This window comes from Sarcophilus harrisii, chromosome 3 (assembly GCF_902635505.1).
Source record: "Sarcophilus harrisii chromosome 3, mSarHar1.11, whole genome shotgun sequence".
In the NCBI taxonomy this organism is placed as follows: Eukaryota; Metazoa; Chordata; class Mammalia; order Dasyuromorphia; family Dasyuridae; genus Sarcophilus; species Sarcophilus harrisii.
In genome coordinates this window covers 359,151,925-359,176,206 of record NC_045428.1, presented here as the reverse complement: position 1 = coordinate 359,176,206, position 24,282 = coordinate 359,151,925, and the positions used below count along the sequence as shown (strand labels likewise).

General features: G+C 47.5%; 3 protein-coding genes across 3 annotated transcripts; 2 read left to right on the top strand and 1 right to left on the bottom strand.

The window, feature by feature from the left end:
* Positions 1-922: 922 nt before the first annotated feature.
* Positions 923-11,378, top strand: MFRP (membrane frizzled-related protein). Its single transcript, XM_031961334.1, has 13 exons — positions 923-1,245; positions 1,391-1,496; positions 1,974-2,087; positions 2,269-2,397; positions 2,877-3,108; positions 3,692-3,822; positions 4,301-4,426; positions 4,663-4,739; positions 5,220-5,368; positions 9,968-10,098; positions 10,237-10,383; positions 10,539-10,666; positions 10,836-11,378. The coding sequence occupies exons 1-13, from the start codon at positions 1,192-1,194 to the stop codon at positions 11,058-11,060; spliced, it is 1,749 nt and encodes a 582-aa protein (XP_031817194.1). The 5' UTR covers positions 923-1,191; the 3' UTR covers positions 11,061-11,378.
* Positions 11,379-11,665: 287 nt separating this feature from the next.
* On the top strand, positions 11,666-14,369 carry C1QTNF5 (C1q and TNF related 5). Its single transcript, XM_003764158.4, has 3 exons — positions 11,666-11,956; positions 12,346-12,626; positions 13,412-14,369. The coding sequence occupies exons 2-3, from the start codon at positions 12,413-12,415 to the stop codon at positions 13,927-13,929; spliced, it is 732 nt and encodes a 243-aa protein (XP_003764206.3). The 5' UTR covers positions 11,666-11,956; positions 12,346-12,412; the 3' UTR covers positions 13,930-14,369.
* A 2,984-nt stretch (positions 14,370-17,353) lies between these two features.
* Positions 17,354-20,081, bottom strand: RNF26 (ring finger protein 26). The gene has a single exon (XM_023499423.2). It carries the CDS (start codon positions 19,653-19,655, stop codon positions 18,327-18,329), a length of 1,329 nt encoding a protein of 442 aa, XP_023355191.2. The 5' UTR covers positions 19,656-20,081; the 3' UTR covers positions 17,354-18,326.
* Positions 20,082-24,282: the final 4,201 nt, after the last annotated feature.

Here is a 24,282-nt window from a genome sequence, read left to right as displayed (position 1 = left end):
TTTGTAAAAAAAAATGTTTACATATAATTAGAAAAAAATACTATTTAAAAAAAAGATGTCAGTTTTTCAGTTTAGATCAGTTCTTTGGTAGTATATTATGCTGCCTTTGACCCCCTTCTTCCTCACTGCCAAGGAAATATACTGCATAAGCGAGAGGGTGGGGAACATTCAGATCAGAAAAGGGAAAGAAATTTGAAATATAAAACTTTGTAAATATTTTCTTTATATAAAATTAGAAAAAATAAAATACTATTAAAAAAAAAAAAGATATCCAGGTTCTCTTTGGTGGAAACAAAGCTGCTCCTTCTCTGGACTCATTTTCAGTTTAGATCAGTTCTTTGGTAAAATATTGTGCAGTCTTTGCCCCCTTTTTCCTCACTGCTAAGGAAATATACTGTATAAGATCCCCACTCAACTTCTTTTATTCTGGAATGACTTTCTACGCTTACTCTCATGTCCTCTCAAACCATTTTTGTTTAGCTGCTTTTAGAATCTCCTGCCTAGCACTTCCCTTGTGACTTTTATGATGTAGGACAAAACTCATGGGACTTAAGAGTCTTCTTAGACACTACCTAGGGATCTCCCTATTACATAACTATTCCCAGCCCTTGGGTACATGTTCAAGTGCCAGCTTTTACCTGGAACTGTTCTTTTCCTGCCAATTGCCCAATCACCTAGGAAACTGAGTAAGTCCCACCCAATCCACTTGAAGTACTTAGTTCATCCCCACTGGTGTTCTACATGATGTCAGATACTGGACATGGCCTCTGGACACAGACTTTCCTAATTTTTCTAGTTCAGAAAGCTCCCTTTGCTGAGGGCAACATCTACTTTTAGTAGCTATTTTTCATGCCATAGCTAAGCCTTTGCAGGTGCTCCCAACTAGGCCATTTCTCCTTTAAGAACTGCTTGGGCTCCCTGACCTCAGCATCCTCAGCTGAGTTGGATTAAAGGGAGATTTGGTGCTTTTGCACATTCCTTGTGGGCTGCTGCCCCCTCTCCCTCCCAGACCCAACAGCTAGTCAGTGCCTGGACTCCATCTGATGAAGTCAGCCTGGAGTGGAGCAAAGAAAAGGAGCCTAGCATTTCAGAGGACACAAGCTACCTCCTGAACCTCATCTCTGTCATTTCAGGGGGTCCACACACAAGCTGCCACAAGAACCACCTGAGGAACCTGAGGGTCACTGAGCCATGAAAGACTACACAGATATTGCCCTCTGTGCTGACACAGCAAAGTGGAGAAAGGTAGGGGGGAAACAATGACAACTCCTTAGCAGGAGATTATTTCTCAGATAGTGGGCCATGCCCCAAAGGACAGCCAAGCAGCAATGAGCCACACTGTCTTGGAGAATGAGCCTGACCTTTGGGTCTTTGCTTCTCTTCTCTGCAGCCTGAATTCTGTAATCCAGCTTTTGAGCCTGAGGCTGGATTGTCCACCCTGTCTCCAACCCATCAGGAAAATGGGAGCAGCCCTAGAGCTCATTGCCATGGTAACAGTAAGGGCCAGAGAGAGAACGCTCAATTTAGGATTCAAGAGACCTGGTTCTGACTCCATTATTTATTTATTATCTTGCCATCTTGGGCAAGTAACCCCCACCCGTTCTAAGTCAGTTTCCTCTTCTGCAAGATGGAAAGGTTGGAGTAAATGATTTCCAGGATTATAGGATTTCTTTGGTCACTCGGTACCTCCCCCACATTTTATAGATGAAGAAACTGGTGTCTAAACAATTTGGATGACTTGATCTTGGCCAGTGACAGAGGGAGTTAGCAACAGGGGCAGGATTTGGACATTGATCTTGACCCAGAGCACTTTCCACTGTCACCATCCCTTTGGGGTCTGGAGGAGGGGAATCCAGAGGAATTAGAGTAAGTTAAAGGGGGGATGTAGAGTGAGTAAACCAGCAGAAGGATCACGAGCCTTAGATGAGTCAGTGCTACTTTTAAGCTTTGCCCACCCTGATTTTACTCTGCAGGTGGTCTGGCCTGGAGGTACCAAACAGACCGCCAGTTCTCCTGGCTGTGTGCGGCTCTCCTCTCCACTCTGCTATTCTTGCTTCTGGGACTTCTCACCATCATTATCCTGACCCGTGAGTGTCTTCAGCTAAAAAGCAGAATAGTGTGATGGGGGGGCTGACAGATTGTTCCTTTAACTCAGAGTAGCCATAAACTCTCCCTTTGGACATTTTTTCTAATGCTACATCAGGCTACTCAAAGTACCCCGGGCTTCCTCAGGTGTCCATACCCCTTTCTCTGACTTCCTTTTTCCAGAACTGAAGCCTACATCTCCACCGGGGACATCTCCCAGCCTTCTATCCCCTCAAGAGTTCAGTAATACCACAGACATCATCAGGCCTGGTATTCAAGGCGAGCTGGCTACAGACCTTACTCCTGAGCCCAGTGAGTGCCTATGGCATTTTTCTTCTTCCTTGTCCCCTTCCCCCAATTCCAAGATGTCAAGCTGTCAAGGGAAAAGTAGTCTTTAGAGCTGGAAGTCTTCAGGTTGGTCCATTTGAAACAAAACATAGTCTTCTAGAAAGAGGGAGCAAGGATCCAGAAATATAGACCTTAGAGGTCATTTAATCCAACTCATACTAGAAACAAAAAAATCTTTTACAAATAGTCACCTGGTTTCTGCTTTGAACTGCCAGTCTCCAGCTGTTCACTACCCTGGAAGATGCTTCATTACACCTTCAGACAGCTCCTATAGTTAAAAGCACCCTTCTATATGTTGAACTAAAATTTGTTTCCCTAAAAAAGAAATCTTCCACATGATAATCCTGCCTAAAATTAGAGTAGATGCTCCCTTCTCCATGTTCTGTGATGGCCATCTTTGACCTGCTAATATCTCACCTGTGATTGTCTGCTGCCATCTATAGCTTGTGGGGGGCTCCTGCTTGACCTAGAGGGATCTTTCACCTCTCCCAACTACCCGGACCCATACCCACCGGATGCCTACTGCATATGGCATATCCAGGTAGTACCTGACCAGGTGGTACAACTCAAAATAGAGGCATTCAGCATGGATGATGTGGCCTCCTGCCTGTTTGATTGGCTGGAAATCTCCCTAGAGCCAGAAGAACAAGAGAACCCGGAAAGCCCCATGGTCAGGTATGATTTCTCACCCTACCCTATCCTATCCACTCAATATAATTAGATAATATAATTATCCTCTCTTATAATTAGACTGTGAGCTACTTGAAACTAGAAACTGTAATCCTAGCATTTAGCACGGGACTTGGCACTTAGTAGATACTTAATAAATGCTTGTTGACTCATTAATTCAACATAGAAAAATGAGGGCCAAAAGGAGGGCAGATCCACCAACAGACCTAATGGGGGAAAACAACAACAAAATACTTGACAAGGAATGGAGAAATCTAAGTTTGAGTTTTTACTGCTAAACAGCTGTGTGGGCTTGAACAAGTAATTTAACCAATACAAGGTTCAGTTCCTCATTTGTTTAAAAAAAAAAAATCCGTGCTTTCCCTGCCCATAACTCAAGGCTGTTCTGTGAATAAAATGAGAGAAAAGTTGTAAAAAGTGATTTGAAAAAGGATAAAGCACATACCAGCGAGCTGATAGCAGCTGAGGGCCAACAGAGCAGAGGACATCAGTAGAACAGAGGTCAGCCTCTCTCCCTCGGGCTTGCCTGCTCCTTTCCCCTCTGACCCTCTCACCTGGCTCACTACAGGGTTTGTGGAAAAGTGCCACCAGTCATACTCAACACCAATGCCAGTCGCCTCCGGGTGCTCTTTGTCTCTGATAGAAGCGTGGGAGGGATTGGATTCCGTGCCTGGTACCAGGCTGTGACCCCTAGAGAGGGTGAGTGTTTTCCCTTTACTCATACAGTTTGTCAACAAAATGATTCCATTCCATTGGTCAAGCCCAGGTTGTTGGTCCCTAATCTTTTCCATAATTACTGCTGGTTTTAGAGTTATCTATATTTGTGTCTTTCCCCCTATTGGGTTGTAAGTGCCATGAGGGCAGAAACTATGTCTTATGAAACTTTCTAGCTCTGCTAATATCTAGCACAATGTTCCATACACAGTAGGCACTTAATAAATGCTTGAATGTTTGAGCTGAATGGACTGATAGCAACAAAAAATTCATATGGAATCCAGAGGAAGAGATCAATTTGAGTTTGGAGTAGATAGGGAAAATTCACAGGGAAAGTGATTCATCTGGCAAAAGGATGATAAAGATTTAGTTAGAGGGGTGGGCATTTCAGCGGGGAAATGGTATGACCAGTGAGAGGAGAGAGGGAGTGATAATCTCTGATCAGGGAACGTCCCTCTGCTAGGGGGATGCAATGAGGACAAGTTTCCCTGTGACCATCTCTTCTGCCTACAATCCGATGCTGTGTGTGATGGTTTCACCAACTGTCAGGACGCCAGTGATGAGACCAATTGCAGCAGTAAAGACTCGGGTACGTCCAGCAGAGGGGAGGGAGAGCATAGACCTTGGAGACTCTTTCCCTTTTCTGACTCTGGTCCCTTCACTATCTTATACTATCCTTTTCCCCAAATACTCAGAGATAGGGGAAATGGCAGCTCTCTGTCTCTCCTCACTGAGATCTCCCAGGAATCCCACTTAATTGGCGTGGGTAGAAAACGAATGGTTTCTGGTGGTAGTAATAATGTCTCATCTCTCTCCCTTCTGCAGACTGTGGAGGGTCTCTGAATGAGCTCCATGGCACCTTTTCTACCCCAAACTACCCAAAGCCCTACCCTCATCAGCAGGTGAGTCTGGGGTTAGATGCCAAAGGAGTGAATAAGGGGCGGGGGAAAGTAGGTAACATCTGGATGGAAAAGGATTTTTCCTTTACTGGGTTCTAAGGGGGTTGAGGAGGTTTGGGATGTTCCCTGCATCAGGTGGGAGGTTGATATAGTCAACCTGGGTTCTAAAAAAGTGCTCCTCTTGCTACTAATACTAGACTAAAACTAATGATATCAATGCTAAATGAAAACATAGGACTCTTAAGCAGATTCTGGCTCCGACAAGGAAAGAAGAGGAACCAGAAGCTTCCTTGGTATGCATGTTCCCTTAGCCTGGGAAGCCACCTTGGATGGTACCCAGGATGGTAAACCCCAGTTTAGATCCAAAAGGAAGATGCCCTTGACCTCAATGTCAGGAATAATTTTGTGACTGGCATTCCTGTGCCCGGAGCATAGGAGATACTCCATATGCTCAGGAATGGACTTAATACCTCCTCCCTACAGTTTTGTCTCTGGCAGATCTCAGTACCCCCTGGACATGGCATTGAGCTGCGTTTCCACAACTTCAGCCTGGAAGCCCATCAGGATTGTGAATTTGACTATGTGGAAATCCATGAGAACACTGACACAGGAGCCCTCAACTTGATGGGCAGGTAAAGGGAGAAGTCTAAGAGATAGGGTGAAGGCAAGGGTTTGCTATCAAAAGCACCAACAAACAGTAAGCACCTGCCAAGAACAATGCTGAGGGAGCAGATCTTATGCTGGTCCCATGCGCCAAAATCTTCAACAGCTATTTACTATTGATATCATCAATTGTTGTCATGATGGCATTTACATACCCGTTTAAGGTTTGCAAAGCATTCTACAAATGTCATCTCATTTGATCCTCACAAAAATCCTGAGAGATGGGTACTTTTGTTATCATCCTATTTTACAGATGAGAACTGAGGCAGACAGAGTAAGTGATTTTCCCAAGATCACACAGCTAAGTAATTGAGACTCCATTTGAATTGAAAAGTGCTTTATTAATGGTGCCATTTAGCTACCCCTTTTTATAAAAGTAGATTTGGGATAGTTCTGTCATTTTGTTGTATGTGATTCTTTGTGACCCCATTTGGGGTTTTCTTGGCAAAAACACTGGAGTGGTTTGCCCTTTCCTTTTCCAGATTATTTTACAGATGAGGAAACTGAGGCAAGTAAGGTTAAGTGACTTGCACAGAGTCACACAGCTAGGAAGTATCTAAAGCCAGATGTAAAGACTTTAAATGCTAAAGAGAAAATTTTGTGTTTGACACAAAGTAATAGTGAATTGTTCATTTATTAAATTGAGATATCTCTATTGAGGAAATCTGTGCTCCAGGGCAGTGCCTAAAGGTTTGTTTTGTTAAAAAAAAATATATATATATTTTTTGAAATTTATTTGGAAAGGTACTATAAAATCACAGAAATTATTCAGGGATAGGTAACTGATTTCATTGGTTCAGGGAACTCCCAGATGATGATCCTCCCTCTGCCAAAGCAAGCATCTTCTCTGAACTGATATAGTCACAGGGAGTTACCTAGAGAAAAAGGGTTCAACTGCCCACTGCAAAACTCTCCAGTATGGTCAGAAACAGATTAAACTGAAAATGAGGAATATTTCACAAAATAAACAAAGGCACAATGGAACATAGTGTTAATATGTAGTTTTCTAAGGCAACATGCTGGATCTTTCTATATAGTCTAGTGGCCTCTGTTTCTATTGGAGTTTACACCATGGGTATAGAGCCGTGAAAAGTTAAGTAACTTATATAGAGCACAAGGTACATGGATGTTGTATATCAGAGGAAAGGCTTGAATCCAGGATTTCTTGGTCCTTAGACCTGCTCTCTACCAACTATGCAGAACTGTCTAATGATAGCTACCATTTATAGAACACTTCAAGGTTTGTCTGGCGCATATTATTTTTATTTTTTTGCAAAGCAATTAGAGTTAAGAGACTTGCCCAGGGTCAGCTTCCAGTAAGTGTTAAGTGCCTCAGGCACCCCCTCCGCTCCAGGACATATTATTAAGGCTATCTTTTGAGCCTCACAATCCTGTGAAGTAATTACTCTAGGCAGCTAAGTGTCAGGATGGAATCATAATACCTGAATTAAATCTGACTTCCAATATTTACCAGCTGTGTGATTCTGGTCAATTCCCTTAATCCTGTTTGCCTCAGTTTCTCATCATCATCTCATCAGTCAAATGAGTTGGAGAAGAAAATGGTCAAACACTTTAGTATCTTCACCAAAAAAAAAAAAAAAAAAAATCCAAAACAGAGTTACAAAGAGTCAGATATGACTAATCAACTAACCAACAAATATTACCCATTTTACAGATAAGGAAACAGGCTGAAAAATTAAATGAGTTGTGCATGTGATAGGGGCAATTTCAACTTTTTAAATTCAATTTTGTTTTCATTTCCAAATTCTCTCTCTCTCTCCCACTTCTTCCTGCAGTACCCACAGAGAAAGCAAGGTATTAAAAACAAGGTAGTTTTTAACCCAGAAATCCTGGCTTCGAGTCCAATATTCTTATCTACTTTACCAGGAATGAACCTTGAAGTCCCATTCCCTTGTTTTACAAATGAGAACTGAGACTCAGTGGTGGAAGTGGGATAAAATTCAAGTCTCTTGGCAACTAGTTAAAACTTGTTTATTATACCACAATCATCAAGTTAGAGTAAAAGGAAGGCTTTGAATGTCAATCTATAGATTTTGCTCTATAAACAATAGGGAGTTTTATCACAAATGAATCATGGAAGTTACCTAATCTCAACCACCCCCCCATTTTACAACTCAAACGATTGAGGATCCTCTACTCTGAGTTAGATAAACAGCCACAAAATGGGCATCTGAGGGGCCCCAAACTCTATTTTTTTATTCCAAATTATACTTTAAATAATGGCTTATCACTGGAGAGGATATCTTGTGGCTATATTGCCCCAGGGTTTTACCTGTTTATTATCTACTCACCTGTTCTTTTCTCCAACCCAACTGATCTCCTTCCTGTCCTCCAACACAGGGTACTCATTCCAACCCCAGAATTCTTGAATGCCCTCTGCTATCCCTTCTGCTATCCCATAGTCCCTGCTATGCTTTCCTGTACAAGACTCTCCCACCCTTTAAAGGCCTGATTCTCTCACATCTATATAATGCTTGAAGATATACAAAACTCTGTCCTCCTGATGATAACACATAGTTTGACCAAATGCCCTTTGAGATGACATTTCACTCTCTGATTCTCTAAGAAAGCATTTTTATGATAAAGAAACTGAGTTTTAGGGAGTTAGTGGCTACATGATAACGAAGAGAGCCAAATCCAGCTCTTGGAAGTTCAAGTCAAGTCTTTTTTCCTTCACAACATACACCTTGCCAACTGTGCTATTCCTCCCTTCTCCAGTTTCTACAACTCGAACTGTGTGTAGAATTCCTTTGTCAGACAGCCATATGCTATATTTTCTTTGTTGTCTTTAATCTCCCTGTAAATTGTAAACTCCCTGAAGGCAAAGACCTGGTCACAAATTTCCTAGGCAAATTTTATTCTCTTATACAATTTTGGATACACAAAAGGTATTATTTGCTTAATTAAGTAAATGATATGGTTCCTGGCTAGCTAATTTTTTCCCCTGAGGCAACTGGGTAAGTGACTGGTCCAGAGTCACACAGCCAGAATGTGTTAAGTATCTAAAGTCAAATTTGAATTCAGGTCCTCCTGACTTCAGGGCTGGTGCTCTATCCACTGTGCCATCTAGCTGCCCCTTTTCTGGCTAGTTATAAAGATAGGTGGGCTTGTATGTGAAAGTAACAAATATCTGATTTAGAAAGTAGCTCACCCTGTCTCCATGGGGAGATTGTGATTTCTGGGAATCAGGATACAGACAAATATCTCCAAGAGAGTTATTGGACTAGGACTATATTTTCCCACCATATGTCAAAAATTGATAATCTATTGCTATGATATTTTGGGGCTCAGAATCAATACCACTTTCCCTGATCATTCTCAAGTGGCAGGGACATATTTAAATATTTTGATCCTACCACCAAAAATGTTGATGTAAGTGATCATCACAAATAAACCTCTAAATTCTTACAATTTAGCAATGACCAATGAAAAATTGGAGAAATAATAAAGATCAAGGCAGACAATAGACTATGTCAAAGAAATTGAGCTCTTAGGTTGGGAGCAAGATGAGATTTCATATCAAATAAAAAGAGATCCTACCTGGTTGAGAGTTTTAGCAGTTTCTAGGGCTACAGATTTTAGAAGTCAAGCACATATTTGGGAGAAAGGTGAAGATGGGGGGAGGGATGGGTTTTCAGGGTCATCTCCTGTCCACCATTCAATGGTCATGCTTGCTTTTGATGACCACCCCCTTCTCTCAATTTTTGAACATCTGAAGCCCCTTATACAACAGAGCTTGGACACAAGGTAGAGGTTTTAAGTATGTGGAACTGTATGAGGTGCTAAAATACAAATCCCATAATTCCTGCTTGAATTCTATCAGAGGAAAACACAGGGACATAAACAATAATCATTGTAATGGGATTCTGGATATATGCAGGCCCCATCATTTTGCTAAAATGGCCTCATCCACATCAGAACTCTTATTAAAAACAACAATAACAAAATAACTAAATTTTGTAGTGTTTTAAAATTTGCAAAGCACTTTTTATATGTTTTTTCCTTGGTTTCCACAACAACTCTGTGAAGTGAATGTTATTATCCTCATTTTACAGTTGGCAAAAAATGAGGTACAGAGAAGTTAAGTGTCTTATACTGAATCAAACAATTGTAGTAATTGTGAGAGGTAGGATTTAAGCTCAGTTTTTTTCTGATTCCAAATCTAGTACTTTATCTACTGTGCTACCTAATTGCTTACACATAAATACATACAGAAAGTATGGGAAGTACCAACCAGCAGCCAAGGAGCAATGTGGAAAGGTGTGATGATGTAGGAAGTGATTTCTAATGAAAATCAGGAATTCTGAGGCCAGATCAGTCTTTGGGACTGGAGATGAGATAGGATGTCATAAATGAGAAATGGAGTGGAGAAGGCATGGTGAAGGTAAAATATAGACTTAGATACCAAAAAGACAATCCTTGCATTTGATCCTGTAAGTAATAGGGAGCCATTCAATGACTGAATTGAGCCGTACCTTCTAGGGACATCTTTGTTCAGAGATTTCAGAGGCCCCCTCTTCACACTGGGTACCATCTCCTCTGGACAGGTTCTGTGGTCCCAAGCTGCCTCCACCTCTCGTGTCCTCACACCATGAACTGACTGTGGTCTTTGTGACGGATTACCAGATCAGCAGCATGGGATTCTCTGCGACCTACCAGGCCCTCAATAGCACTGACAGTAGGTGACGCTGGGGTGCAGGAGAGATGGGGGAGTAAGAAGCAGAGTTAATACTGCAGGAAGGACAGGGAACAGGGTAGGGAGTGCTGCTCTAAGTTCTGTGCTCAGGGCTTCTGCTTTCCATTGTGACCCCCACAGATCCCTGTGGATTTGGAGAGCTTTCCTGCCAGGATGGAGTGTGCAAGGACTTTGACCGGGTGTGTGACAGCTGGAGGAACTGCAGTGATGGCAGTGACAAAGCCAACTGCAGCAGCCTCTCCCACCTCCCCTTTGGTGAGGACGTTGGTGGGGCTGGCTGCTCATGGGAGCCCCAGAGCTGAGGAGAGGCTCCTGTGAGCAGGAGATTGCTGGGTGAGGGCCCAAAGTGCCAGGGCTAAGGTGCCCAAAGGTATCAGCCTGGGGGACATTCAGCTGGTACCCATTTGGTCCTTACTCTTCAGAGCCTGCCTGCGAGCCCATTCAGGTGGAAATGTGTCAGGGCCTCAGCTACAACACCACCGCTTTCCCTAATACTTTGATGACCCTGGATAGTCAACAGGAAGTTGAAGAGATGCTGAAAGGATACAAGGTGTCTGAGCACGGGTGGGGAGGGGGAACTAGAAGATCAGCAAAGGCAGAGAATGAGAGTAACTTTGAATGGCTTGGGCCATAGACATTTCCAAGACTAGTCAGACTGGGGAGAAGGGCAAGGGCTGGCATGGAGACAACCAGTCTTGACAGCTTCCTCTCCTTTACAGACCCTGACAGACCTGCCCTGTTACCAGCCTTTCCGAAGACTTCTATGTGGGCTGCTCCTGCCTCACTGTACCCCCTCAGGAGGGATCCTCCCACCCTGTCGCCCTGTCTGCCTAGAAGCTGAACAATACTGTCAGCCTGATCTGGAGCCACTGGGCATCTCCTGGTCCTTCGACTGTAAAAGTCTACCTGATACCTCTGACCCAGCAGGGTGCACGTGGCCCTGAGCCCCTTAGGAGGCCCTCCCCCACCCTCCACCTCACCTTGGCCTCTGATCTCCACCATAATCAAGTCTGGGTACCTGGAGTGTCTGACTCCGCCAGCCCCTTCTAAAGCTAAGGGAGCGGGAAGATGGGAGGCAGAGCAATGCTGGATTGTTCTCTTTGCTTCTTACTCCCTCTTTCCCCCTAGCAATTGCTTCTCTCTTATTACTCCACTTTTTCCCCCCAAGTTTTCTCCTGTGCAACTCACTCCCCAGCTATTTTATCACTTTTCCCTTCCTGGGTCCTTTTCTCTTCTTTGTTATTCTGTTTCTCCGCTTTTTGCCGTTTTCTATTTCTGGTCCTTTGATATCCCCTGATCTTCTTCCTCTACATCTTTGCATTCCTCCTGTTGCTTCATTTTTGTCAGTCTCCCTTTCATTCTGCATCTTTTTCTAACGCTTCCCTGTTTTCAGTTCTACAGAACTGATTAAGCACCTACTGTGTGCGCGCTCCGGACCAGCCACTGGGTCTTGGGCCAGGTGATGCATTACGCTCGCTTTCTCTCCTGTCCGTCTATGTGTCTGCCTTCCTTGCCCCTCCATCTCTGGCTCTCTCTACATCTCAGTTCATAGCTCCTTCCTCCTCTGCTTTCCGCCTTCCCCCCGCCCCCCCAATCCCCTGGCCTGACGCCCTGGAGACATTTTGCCAATTATTTCTCGGCCCGTCACTCTTGGCTGTCTGGACTGCTGGTTTCCTCTCCGCGTTTGGGAGGAGCGGTAGGGGTACAGGACCCGGTTACTGGGAGGGGCGTGGAAAGCACAGAGCGGGGAGAACAGGGAAGATTTTGAGGGGAAAGGGAGACCAGCGTTTCGAAGGAGGCATCGGAGAGCCAGCCTATTGATTCAGGGGCGGAGAGAGGGGTGAGTCAAGGCAGAGGGTGGAGGTGGGACCCCAGGGGATGATAAAGGAGGGGGCCAGAGGATCCATGGCTGGGAAGGGAACTATGGGCAAAATAGGATTGGGGCAGGGAGGGAAACAGCCTCGAAAAGAAAGTGAAATGTGGATCAGTGGGGAGTTTCAGTGGGGAGAGAGGGAGCTATGTTCTGCTTTCCACTCCGTCCTCTTTTTGGCTGAGTTCTGGGAACTCCAGGGTCCTGGGGAAGAATTCTTCCCACAGTCCCAGGATATCTCCCAACTCTCTCCATTGTAGCCTGAAATTCAGGGAGGGGCGAGGATGGGGAAGAAGAGAGGCAGAACCCTAGATCAGGGGTCCTGACTCCCAGCCTGCCCCTATCCCCCCTCCCCGCAGGCTGCGGGACCCGGCCAGCCCCTCCTCTAGGAGGGACCCAGCCGTCCTGGCGCCCAGTCCCAGCGCCATGAGGCCGCTCCTGCCCCTTCTGCTGCTGGCCCTGGTGGCCGGCTCACCCCCACTGGACGACAACAAGATCCCCAGCCTGTGCTCCGGGCATCCTGGCGTCCCGGGCACCCCCGGGCATCACGGCAACCAAGGCCTGCCCGGCCGCGATGGCCGAGATGGGCGAGACGGGGCGCCTGGGACTCCGGGCGAGAAGGGTGCCGGCGGGCACCCGGGTAAGAAGACCTCGCCCTGCCCCGCCTTTACCCTTCTCTCCCTTCCCCTCCTGTGTTCCTCCGCAATGATTCCCTCCTTCCCAGCTTCTCCCTTCCCCAGCACATCCCCTCTCCCCACTCGCTAATTTACGATCCCGGCACTACCCCTGGCGGGTCGGTGTTGGTCCCAGTGTCCCTTGCCACGCCAGAGGGCGCAGGAATTCCTTGCGAACTCCGGCTTTTCTTTGGGACCTCCCCTATCATTCAGCCCCTGCCGTCCCCTTTCAGCCCTACTGGCTGTGGTGGGACTTGGACCCACCTGGGCACTATGGAACCCAACCTATCGGTGAAGAAGAAATTGGAGAAATACGGTGCAGGGAGGGGAGACAGGAAAAGGGGGGCGGGGGAGGGGAACCCGCTTCCACGGATTCATAGAAAATAAACTATGTGCCAAGGAGGGAGCTTACAAGTAGTCCAGCCCAGCCCAGCACTTCTCCCCTCATTTTACATAGGAAGCAGATCTAGTAGGCACAGTGGTTTCCCTTTTCCAGGCCTCGGCTTTCCCTTCTATAAAACCGTAATCCCTACAGCTTCCATTTCTAAACCCTGTGATTCTCAAGTGGAGCGCTTGAGTAACTCAGGTCATTGGGAGAGGCAGAACTTGAACTCGGGGGTTCATTGCACACCCCCTGCTTCCTCCCGGCTGCCCTGCCCCAGAGATCCATGCCTGGTGGGAGATGCGACGGGGTAGAACTTTGGAACGTCCCTCTCCTGCCCCCTCCTAACCCTGTCCCTTACCACCACAGGGCTGCCTGGGCCTCGGGGGGACCCGGGGCCGCCAGGAGAGTCGGGACCAGTGGGAGCAGCGGGGCCGGCGGGTGAGTGTGCTGTGCCTCCCCGGTCTGCCTTCAGTGCCAAGCGCTCAGAAAGCCGGGTGCCTCCGCCTGCCGACACCCCCTTGCCATTTGACCGGGTGCTGGTGAATGAGCAGGGGCACTATGACCCTACCACGGGCAAGTTTACCTGCCAAGTGCCTGGCCTCTACTACTTTGCCGTCCACGCCACTGTTTACCGAGCTAGTCTGCAGTTCGACCTTGTGAAGAACGGCGAGTCGGTGGCTTCCTTCTTCCAGTTCTTTGGGGGGTGGCCAAAGCCAGCCTCACTCTCTGGGGGAGCCTTAGTAAGACTGGAACCTGAGGACCAAGTCTGGGTGCAAGTGGGCGTGGGTGACTACATTGGTATCTATGCCAGCGTCAAGACAGACAGCACCTTCTCTGGCTTCCTAGTTTATTCTGACTGGCACAGCTCCCCTGTCTTTGCCTGATGCTTCCCACTCTCCAGGAAGGTTGCTCCCTTCTTCCTTCCTGGGATGCTACACCCTCTTTTCTAAGAAGGGTGTCACTGCCCCAGCTGCATCTGCTCTGAGGAGGGCTGGCTCCCCCTTCGTGTGGGTGAGTAGGGAAATGAGGGCATCTCAGTCTGTATGTTGATAGGGACACAGGGCATTACTGACAGGGAAGAGTGGCACAGTGGGGACATAGCCAGATTTCCACCCCAAAAGCATGTGATCAGCTTCTGGCAAGCATGCCCCATGGGCACAGGTGTTTTGGTTCCCCAGTCTTCAGGGCCCAAAGCCCCACTGGTAATGGTGGTGGGGAGACCCTCACCCCTTTTCCTCTAGGGCCCTTCCCTCTGTATTCTCTAGCCCCAGGAACAGAGTCCTATGCTTAGACATCACTCAATAAATCTAGAAAATTCTCCTAGGCCCAGCCTCTAATTATCTGGGGAATTCAATTATTTGGTTGTTTTGGGGTCCAACTTAAGTGACCCATTTGGGGTTTTCTTGGCAAAGACTCTGCAATGGTTTGCCATTTCCTTCTCCAGTTTATTTTCTAGATGAGGAACTGAGGCAGAGTTAAATGACTTGCCCAGGATCACACAGGTGGTGTCTTCCATCAGATATGAACGCAGGAAGCTGAGTCTTCCTGACTCCAGGCCAGGCACTCTATCCATTGAGCCCCCTAGCTGCCCATCTGGGGACTGACAGTGGCAGCCAAGCCAAAAGAAAAGGGAGCTGGGGTGGAATGAAAAGCTTTTAATTTGCTTCTGAGCATGTGATGTAAATGCAGTTGTGGTGTCAAGGGACAAAATTCACCAAAGGCATTTATTAAGTGGTTTCTATGGTTAGGCATTTTGCTAAGTGAATACAAAGGATAAAAAAGTCTTTGTCCTCAAGGAGCTTGAAGATAACACATAAATAACAAAGTACCCCCCCCCCTCAAAAAAAAAAAAAATACAGAGCAGATGAAAGGTAATCCCAGAGGGAAAAGCATGAGGGAAGGGCCTGGGAAACTCTTCCCATGGAAAGTAGCATTTGAGTTAAGATTTGAAGGGGAAGACAGCATCCTACATATGGGATGTCACATGACCATGAGAACCAGAGAACCATAGTAATATTCCAGAAGAGAGGCAAGGACCCATACTTGCTTGCTAACTGTATGAGTGAGGCAAGAGGACATGTATAAAAATAAGACCTAGATCTATGACAGCAGCCCTTCCTCTCTACCTTATGCCATAATACAAATAGAATTTTGGAGCTAGAATATAACCCAGGACTCCCCATTCCCAGTCGCAGGCAGTTAGGGGATATTCACCTTTCTGCAATGACAGCTTACCCAGTTTTGAACCACACTATGGTGGTATTTCTCACATTAAAATTGAGTTGGTGAGAGAACCAAAGTAAACAGAAGTAGGGGGTAGCAAGGTCCCGAGCTTAAAGAGCAGCATGGTATAGAGACTAGATTGCTGAGCAAGACCTGTCTTCAAATCACTATGCCCCTTGGACAGCTAGGTGGCGCAGTGGGTAGAGCATCAGCCCTAAAGTCAGGAGGACCCAAGTTCAAATTTGACCTCAGAAACTTAACACTGCCTAGCTGTGTGACCCTGGGCAAGTCACTTAACACCCCCCCCCAAAAAAAAAAAAAAACACTATGACCCAAGGCAGGCCGAGTTTTTCTTCTGCAAAAGGGAGATGATAACCGAGGTCATTCTCTGCCTTATGCCCTACCCGCCTCACCCAATGAATGGCTGTTAACTCAATTAAACTGAGTTCTGGGAAAGATCTTGGTATAAAAAGGCCAAGGTCTCCCACTGCATCCAAAGCCATCTTCAGGCACTGGACCCAGGTAGCTCTGGAGGGGGAAGTGAAGCAGGTGACCTTGCCCAGCCTCTCTCACTTCAATCCAACTCACTTGTAAGTCACAGCATCATCTCCCTGATGTCACAGACAACCACCTCTGTGTGAGGATTTAAACATTAATGAGATGTGAGCTATTAATACCAGTAGTGGGAATGTTACTAATTGCCTCCTGGACGGCACAGTGCCAACCAAAGACCACAAGGAGACGTGGCCTGCCCCCATTCTCAGCACAGAGCCAGGGCATGGGTGGCAGACTAGATCAGAGAGAGGCATTATTAAGCCCAACCATTCAAGTTGGGTCCTAGTGTGTGTTTCAGAGCGGGGAGGGGCACAGGGATGGGGGTGGGAGATAGAAAGGTCATTGAGCAAAATTAGTAATGAATCTGGAACCCCAATACCACTCAAAGTCCTGCAGTACAGTGGGCAGAGCTCTTTTATCTGAGATGGCCTCACTCTGGTATTCCCAGATCCTCTATCTCCTGACATTAGGATGGAATGGTATCCCAATCCATTCCCACTCCCACTCAACTGCTGCTAGCCCCAAATACAAACTCCTCCTTAGGATTCTGGTTTTGGGCACAAAGCCCAGCAGCCCAGAAGCTCAAAGGGTTTAAAAAGGGTCTTTGCTTCACACTCAGGAAGTTTATCTATTCCCATAAATATTTATCCCAAGATTAAACAAACTGGAGGGAACAGACATCCCTCCCATCCCTACCCCCATTTCCTCCCATTCCCCAGCACTGATTTCTGTCCTAGAACTTAGTTCAAGAAGAGATTCTAACTTCAACCTTGGAAGCATATTGGGGTGAAGATTAGGAGCATTTTCTCTTCACCACCCCACCTCCAAGTTGAGGAGCCTGTTGATGGGTAGACTGAAGCCAGTCTGTATCCTAAATTAATCACAAAAAAACTCAAATCCAAAGATGGGAGTCTTTTCCTCCTCTAATCCTCTCCTCTTCTAATCCCTTTCCTCACAGCCACCCACCATTTCACTAATTAGCAGTGCCTTAAACTCACCTCTCAGCCTTCCTGAGATCCTCTGGAAGGGTAAAAAAAAAAAAAAAAAAATGAGGTTAAGACAGGATTCTGGTTTTCCACAGAAACCCAGAGGTCTCTTCCTTCTCCTACTTCCAGCTCAGAGGAATAGCTCCAGATAAATAAAGCACAAGGCAACACCAACTCCCTTTAAAGACCTAGGAAGTAAGGAGAAGTCTTCAAAATTTCTGGAAGTGAGAGAAACTAACCAGACTAAAGATTGGATCAAAGTAAAAAAGAGATCTTGAACTTCTGTTCTTCATGAAGATTATTCTAAGCAAGGTCAAAGGAAACTTCCCAAAAGTACTTAAGAGACAGGAGCTTTTGTGGAAACAAACAACAGATGGCATTGCATGTCACACACACAGTCTGAAGGTAAGGAGAAAAGGGAAGGCTGGAGACCACAATCTAAACCTAATTCCTTGTCAACCACCCTCTTCCTGCTCCAGCAGAAAAATGCCAGTGCCAGCAGGGACATCTTCACAGTCCTAGCCACACACAGAGGCAGAGAGAGGGCTGTGGAACAGGTTTTATTCACCAATAAACTATAACAGTGTAAATGTCCAGGAATATGGTATCAGCCCCTCCCTCCTGAAGTGCCTGGACCCAGAACTCATGTGGAATGTGGAACCTGTGCTCCCCAGAAAGGGGACAGAGGACTGGAAGGAATGTAATTTTCATAAGTGGAGTTACAGGGATGGGGATATAGGGGCACTGACTGCTTTCCTCTGGTCTCCCAATGGCGTTGGGGGTGCAAGAGGGACCAAAAGACCAAACACTGACAGGATCTAGGATCATTCTCATCTTTTCTCTTCTTCCCTAGGGGAGTACTGACCTCCAAGTTAGCTTTTGGGCATTGAAGAGGTCATACTGAGAGAGCAAGGGCAACTCTCAGCAAATGAAAGACACCCCCACCCCACCCCCCATCTCCCTACCTTTGAATTCCCAAGGCAGGAAATTGATTGTAACATAGGTCAAAGATCTTCTGAATGATTTTTAGCTGCCAGGCAGAGCTGCTCTGGCAGGAGGGCTTAGGTAGGGGATGATAACAGGTCCCTCAAAAGTTAAACCTGAAGCAAATTCAGGGTCTTTTGGGACCAACACAAAGACTGGCATCTGGGTAGAAACCCAGAGGTTGTAGCCTCAGGGGCACTTGCATAGGTGATACAGATGCTCCAGTCCTCACCACCCCTAAAATTTCCTGGTCCTGGAAAGGCATAGGGAATCTGCCATCATGTCCCCCCTTTCCTTCTTGGCCTAGCTAAAGTCTGTCTGCTTCTCTGTTCCCGTAACCCTAAGAAGGTGAAGAAGGGGAATCTCTGTGTCTTTATGGCTTCAAAGACTTGGAATGTGAGCCCAGATGGCCTCTGGATCAGTGGGGCTACATGGTACCCACCTGCTCAGAGAAGGGCAGTGGGAATGACAAAATGAATCCCCAAGGGAAAGAAAACCCCATGGTGAGGGGAGTGAGGGTGGGCACGGCGCCCTCAGAGGTAGACGTTGAGGGTCTGCAGAATACCCTGGCGACACAGCGGGCAATTTCGCTGATAAGCTGGCTGGCGCAGCAGAATCTCGGTGCAGCCCTGGCACAAGCAGAGGTGCCGACATGGTAACAGAAGCACAGTTTTGCTTTTGTCCTGACAGATGACACATTTCTTTCTTTCCTCTTGCTCCTTTAGCAGCTGCCACGGGTCGTGGCCAGGGAGCGGCTCCTCCTCATTGAGTCTTTCCCGACCTCGGACAGGCGCTGCTCGGGATGTCCCTGCCTCTTCATCTGGCCGAAGCAGGAGCCTGGGCGCGGGGTCTGGAGGCTGCTCGTGTCCCCGGTTTCTCGCGGGCGGTCCCCTCCGCGGCGCCCCTTGGGGGGCTCCGGGAGCGCCGCGGCCTGCTCCTCCCGCTCCTCCTCCTCCCACGGACCAGCTTGCCAGTTGCAGACTGCGGCTCCGCACCCTGCGCCAAGACTCGGAGCTCAGCGCCAAGCGCGAGAGCCGGGCCACGTCCCCGCGGAGCCGGTGGTAGGAAGGCAGGGCGTGAAGCTGCTCCGCCGCCCGGACTGCCAGCCGCATGGCAAGGTCTGGGTGCAGGATGGTCACCGTCACCGCCAGCACGGCGGCCAGCAGCGCCAGGCCGAAGAGATTGGCCAGCACGAAGGTGGCCAGGAGCCGCGCGCCAGAGGCCGCCGCCTCCAGGACCAGCTGGCAGGGCGTCCAGAGGAGGATCGCCATGGCAACGGCGCTGCTGGAGACGTGGGCCAGGAAGGCGGCGAGCACGTCCGTCACCCTGCACAGGGGCCCCATCACCGAGTCCCAGAGGGCCAGGCCCAGGGCGAAGAGGTTCTGCGTGCCAATGAGGCAGATGTTGACCAGGCTGTTGACCACGTAGGCGGCCAGGCTCATGGCGATGGCGCAGACGTCGCAGGCCTGGCGCAGCAGGGCGTGGCCGGAGGAGACGGCGCTCAGGACGCCCCGCTGGAGCAGCTCCCTGCCCCTGGCGGCCGCGTGCAAGGCCAGGTGTGCCGCCACCTTGAGGCTCTCCAGGCCCGAGCAGCAGCCCCGCAGCAGGGCGCCCGCGGCCTGCGCGGCCCCCAGCAGCAGGCGGGCCAGGCTCTCCAGGACGGCCAGCGTGGACAGCGCCGCCCCGCGGCCCAGGTGCAGGAGGCCCGCCAGGACCGTGTGCGGGAGGTTGTAGAAGAAGGTCACCAGCCAGGTCAGCGCGGCCAGCATGGAGGACACGAGGAGGAAGTTGAGGTCCAGCACGAAGCTCAGCACGTCCAAGGCCAGACCGATCCCGTTCAACACTAGGTACACGGCCTCCATGGCGGGCCCCCGAGGGTCGGTTGTTGGGGCCCAGAGCAGAGCCGTGACCTGGGGGGCACAGGAGCGGCCGGCCGGGCAAGGCACACACACACGGGCCGGGTGAGAGGCCGGCCGGGGCCGGGGCCGGGGCCGGGGCCCGGAGCGGCTAGGAGGGAGGGAAGGTGGGGGGTCCCCGGCCCCGAGGCTGGGACGGGATGGGGAACCGCGCGCGAGGCGGCCGCAGGAGGCTCCTGTCCCCGCCCGGCCCCCTTCCTCCGAGTGCGCGCCCTCGCGGGAGGCAGGGGGGATGGGCGGGGAGGGAGAGGGGCGAGAGGCGAGGGGCGCCCCCTCAAGCACTTCCGGACGCCGCCGCCGCCGCCGCCGCGGCCTCCGACCCGCCGGGCGCCGCCATCTTGCGCGCGGGGGAGGGGCCGAAGGCGTGAAGCGAAGGTCACAGGAAAAAAAAAAGCCGGCGAATCGGAGCGGCCCAATCACCGCGGCTGCCGAGAACGGATTGGCTTATTTGAACGGCGCCCCAATGTGTTTACATTCCAAAGGACGAGGCTGGGTCAAGAAGAGGCTAGGTCCGCCCCCTTCCAGAAGCTGATTGGTTGAACCGTTTGGAAGGCGGGACAGTTCAGTGGGGACGACCTACGGAAGCCCAGATTCCGATTTTAAAGGGAAGGGAGCGAGCGCGCTGTCGGTATCGCTAAAATAACGCCGCTTAAAAATAAGTGCCTTCTCGGCATCCCGCACCATCGGCTTCTCCCAGCGCGCCTCTGTCTCCCTCTTCCGTCCGGGTGTGTCCCTTTCCCTTCCTTGTACAATGCAAGCAAGGGCTACGTTCCATCCGAAGGCTTTTTCTGCATCTATTTATACAGCGCCGCGCTTTAGAAGGTCAGCTCATTGCAAACAGGCAGTGTTTCATTTTTTGTATTCGTCTCTCCGCAGCGTTCAGCGCAGTGTCTGGCACGGAGCGGGCGCCTAACAAATGCTCTTTTAAAACCGAATGGTGCATTGTTGTGTTAACTGCTTCCCAACTGTGGCATCATCCCTGCGTTCCTGGGAGAAAGCAACTTGTTTATGTGAATTTACGTCGCTAGGGTTGGATAGGTATATATTATGCGTGTTATAAATGTGTGATATGTGTGTGTGCTTCTTAAACTCGTTGCAGTGATAGTTTTTTTTAAATCCAGCTCTGCATCCATTCCCCAGTCTCCCCCACCTCCACGTCCCTTCCTTCATCCTAATGTCTTTTTGATTCAGACACGCCAAGTGGGTATAAAACTGGGTCGTCATTCTTTACGTAAGACTTCTGACTTCTCCGGTGTAAGCCGCAGTGTTCAGAAATCCAGCTGGTTTTTTTTTTTTTTTTAATTTGTGAAATAAGAAGGGATGAATAGATTTCCAAAAACGTGTCAATCAACCTTTTTTTTTTTGCTGAAAGTGGGGTTAAGTAACTGACTCAGGGTCACACAACTAGAAAGTGTTAAGTGTCTGAGGCAAGATTGGAGGGCTGGTGCTCTCTCCACCGCGCCCCCTAGCTGCCCCCAATCAATTAATCGTTTTTAATCCAAGATGTTTAAGTGGAAAGAAAGCAATGACAGCTCCTGCCATTAAGGGAGGTAGGTTATGAGCGCTGTCAGAGGGTTTTCTGTCTGCTCCGGGAGGGAAGCCACGGGAGTTTAGTGAGTGGGAGTGATGGTCAGAGGCGGAGGAGAGAGGGGCTGCAGGCACATGATGGGGGGAATCTTGGCTCGTTTTGTTCCCAACGATTGGTGTAACCCCAGGGAGGATGAAGCAATAACTCTACCGTTACCTGGCCCTAACCTGAAGGCCACCTGGCCTTGGGAGCGCGGTAGTTCCACAATAACAAAGTTTCTGGAACAATAATGAGGTGCATGCCGGACTATTCCTCAACTCCTCCTCTAAACCATAGAATTCAATGCTAATCCAAAGAGTTAGCACGAAGCACCTGATCTCTGTCTTTTTCCTATAAATTTATCTTCTTGCTCCTGGTCCTTTGCTAAATTCTTTTGGAACTCGGCCAACTTTCATTGGCCTTGCAACTATAATAAACTTTGCCCCTTGGTTTGGAAATGGGTCTGAGTCTGCAAATTTTTTTAGATACCTTGCAACATCAATCTGGAACATTTTGGGGGGGGTCTCCTTTGAACTCTGACACCTTTATTTTCAAACCAATTCCATGCTTCATGGTGTCCCCCCTTTCCTCCCCAAAAATCCCCATTCATAGACATTTAATGAGTTACCTCAATTCCTTGTTTTTTTCCACATTGGGAAAATGTGAGTGATCCTCAAGTGATAGGATTAAATTTTGAGTTTCCAGGGAAGGTCTGGATAATCAGGCTAATCAGAAGGAAGACCCGCCAAGGTTTAAAGCACTCTCTTGACACCACTCAGAGTCTTTGGTCATTAAAAGAGGTCATTCATCCAGGTTACTAATTATTACTAGTCTAGTTATAGATAGCTGGGGGTCACTGTGGATAGAATGCCAGTCCTTGAGACTTGATACTTATTGGTCCTAGGTAAGTCACTGAATGGGATAAACTGACTGAAGGTGGCTCATAGGAATATGACCTTGAGACTTTGCAATAACTATTTGCACTATAGCTAAAAAACTGCAGGTGTTCGATTATCTTGGATGAACATTTCTCCTCTAGTTTCCCCCACTTCTTAATTAGTACTTAAGTATTTCTTTTAAAGGTGATGATGGCTATTAAATAAAATAAATTTAAAATTAATTAAATAAATAAATAAAATTAAGGTGGTGATGGCTTTAGGAATTCAGGTAACAGAATTCTCTCATACACGAATATCTGCTTGTATAGCAGTTCTGTAGGGAAATTTAAATTAAAAGTTTATCATTTACTAATAATATTTTCTTTCTGGGATAGATTTCTGTGCTTAGAATGTGAGCTTCAGCTCTTCCAACAGTGGGAGAAAAGATCAGGGGTGGGGGAGCTTAAGCATTAGGATCTTTATAATCTTGTGTTTTTCAGTGTGTGCTTTGCACTCCTCTACTGACATCTTGTCTGTTGGGAATCACTCTTTCTCAAGAAATCATAATTAATCCGGTTTTTTTTATTATTTTTTTTTAACCTCCAGAGTCTCTGATTTTAATTTGTGTAAGGATCACAGTCCCATACAGTCACTTAACTCTGCTTCAGTTTTATCATCTATAAAGTCGGTTGGAGAAAAAAAAAAACTGGCAAACCACTCCAGTATCTGCCAAGATTACCCAAATGGAGTCATGAAGAGTTGTATCCAACAACAAAAAGCCCTGTTAAACTGGTCATGCTAAGGTTCCTGGCAGAGATGGCCATGTGACCCACTTTACTAACCGTTTACTCATCACTGTTAGTAAACCGATATCTTGCCTGGAGAAAATTGTCCCAGACTGCCTTTGTTAAAATTTTACCTGCCACAGGGTTTGAAATAGGATCCAAGGTCCAGAGTCCCAAGCCCAACAGCCCTAACTTGTATTCAAGTTGGAAGAGTAGCAAGGTCATTGGCCGGCCACTAGGGGGAGCCAAAGAGCCAGGCAGGACGAAAGGAATAAGCAGAAACTAAGAAGTTAATTTGATTCCTGTCACTCTCCTGTTATAGAGCCTACGATGACTCCCCTTTTCCTACCCCACAGGTACAAACTTGCAAGGATTTCAAGGGTGTCCACAACCTCGCCCTATTCTACTTATCTAACTTTATTTCCTACAGCTCCAATATTTAACTTTTGTTCTCAGCAAACCAGTTCTTCACTACCATATAATCACAGAATCGAAAGAGATGAAAAATACTTTTCCCTTCCTCTCTTCCTTACTGAGGTGGAGGACTTTGCAATTAAGTTCTTTAAACATTTATTAAGCGTCCATTATGAGCCAAACACTGCTAAGCTCTGGGGATAAAGATTTGTTTGAATTCCCCTCAAGGAGCTTATAATCTAATGGGGGGAGATAATGCACAAGATGAAGGTGGAAAACAAAGGAGAAAGGGGTATCCTATTTGGGAATATATCATTCTATGGAGTTGAGACTAAGCAGAGGGGCGGACCCAAAGCGGAAAGATGGGGAAAGTCAGAATCCTGTCCTTTACAAAGGAGAGCTTTGGATGGTGTTGAGTGTTCTACCATCCAACCATCTAGTTCAGTGGTTCTCAAAGTCTGGTCCAGAGCATCCTGGGAATCTCTGAAATCCTTTCAAAGAGTCTACAAATTCATAATTAGTTTTTATTTTTTAATGTGATCAATATCTATAACTATCAACCACATCAACAAAAACTCTTTGGACAGATCCTCAATCATTTTTAATAGGATAAAGATATTGAGAACAAAAGTTTGAGGACCACTGATCCAGTCAGTTGGGAGACCAAGTGTTGAGTGCATCCGAGTTGATGCAAACAGCTTGATGAAGAGATGTCTGGTGATCGGCTTATCCTATTGAGATTTGCCTGGAGTTGAGATCATGCAGAGCTGCAGATGTAAAGTGGGCACAGAACACGGAAGGTACCATCAGTGTTGGTTGATCGTGTTGGTTGTGGGGTTTTTTCTCTTTCGTTTTTATTCTTTGTTACAAAGAATGGCTTTTTATCACAGGTAAAGTGATATAAAAACAAATGACATGTGTATAATATG

Bases quoted from the DNA above. Each gene is read 5' to 3' on its own strand.
- MFRP (XM_031961334.1), top strand. From the start codon at position 1,192: ATGAAAGACTACACAGATATTGCCCTCTGTGCTGACACAGCAAAGTGG. The intron at 4,740-5,219 runs GTGAGTCTGGGG...TCCTCCCTACAG, and splicing joins AGCCCTACCCTCATCAGCAG to TTTTGTCTCTGGCAGATCTC. The intron at 5,369-9,967 runs GTAAAGGGAGAA...TCCTCTGGACAG, and splicing joins GCCCTCAACTTGATGGGCAG to GTTCTGTGGTCCCAAGCTGC.
- C1QTNF5 (XM_003764158.4), top strand. From the start codon at position 12,413: ATGAGGCCGCTCCTGCCCCTTCTGCTGCTGGCCCTGGTGGCCGGCTCA. The intron at 12,627-13,411 runs GTAAGAAGACCT...TTACCACCACAG, and splicing joins GGGTGCCGGCGGGCACCCGG to GGCTGCCTGGGCCTCGGGGG.
- RNF26 (XM_023499423.2), bottom strand. From the start codon at position 19,655: ATGGAGGCCGTGTACCTAGTGTTGAACGGGATCGGTCTGGCCTTGGAC.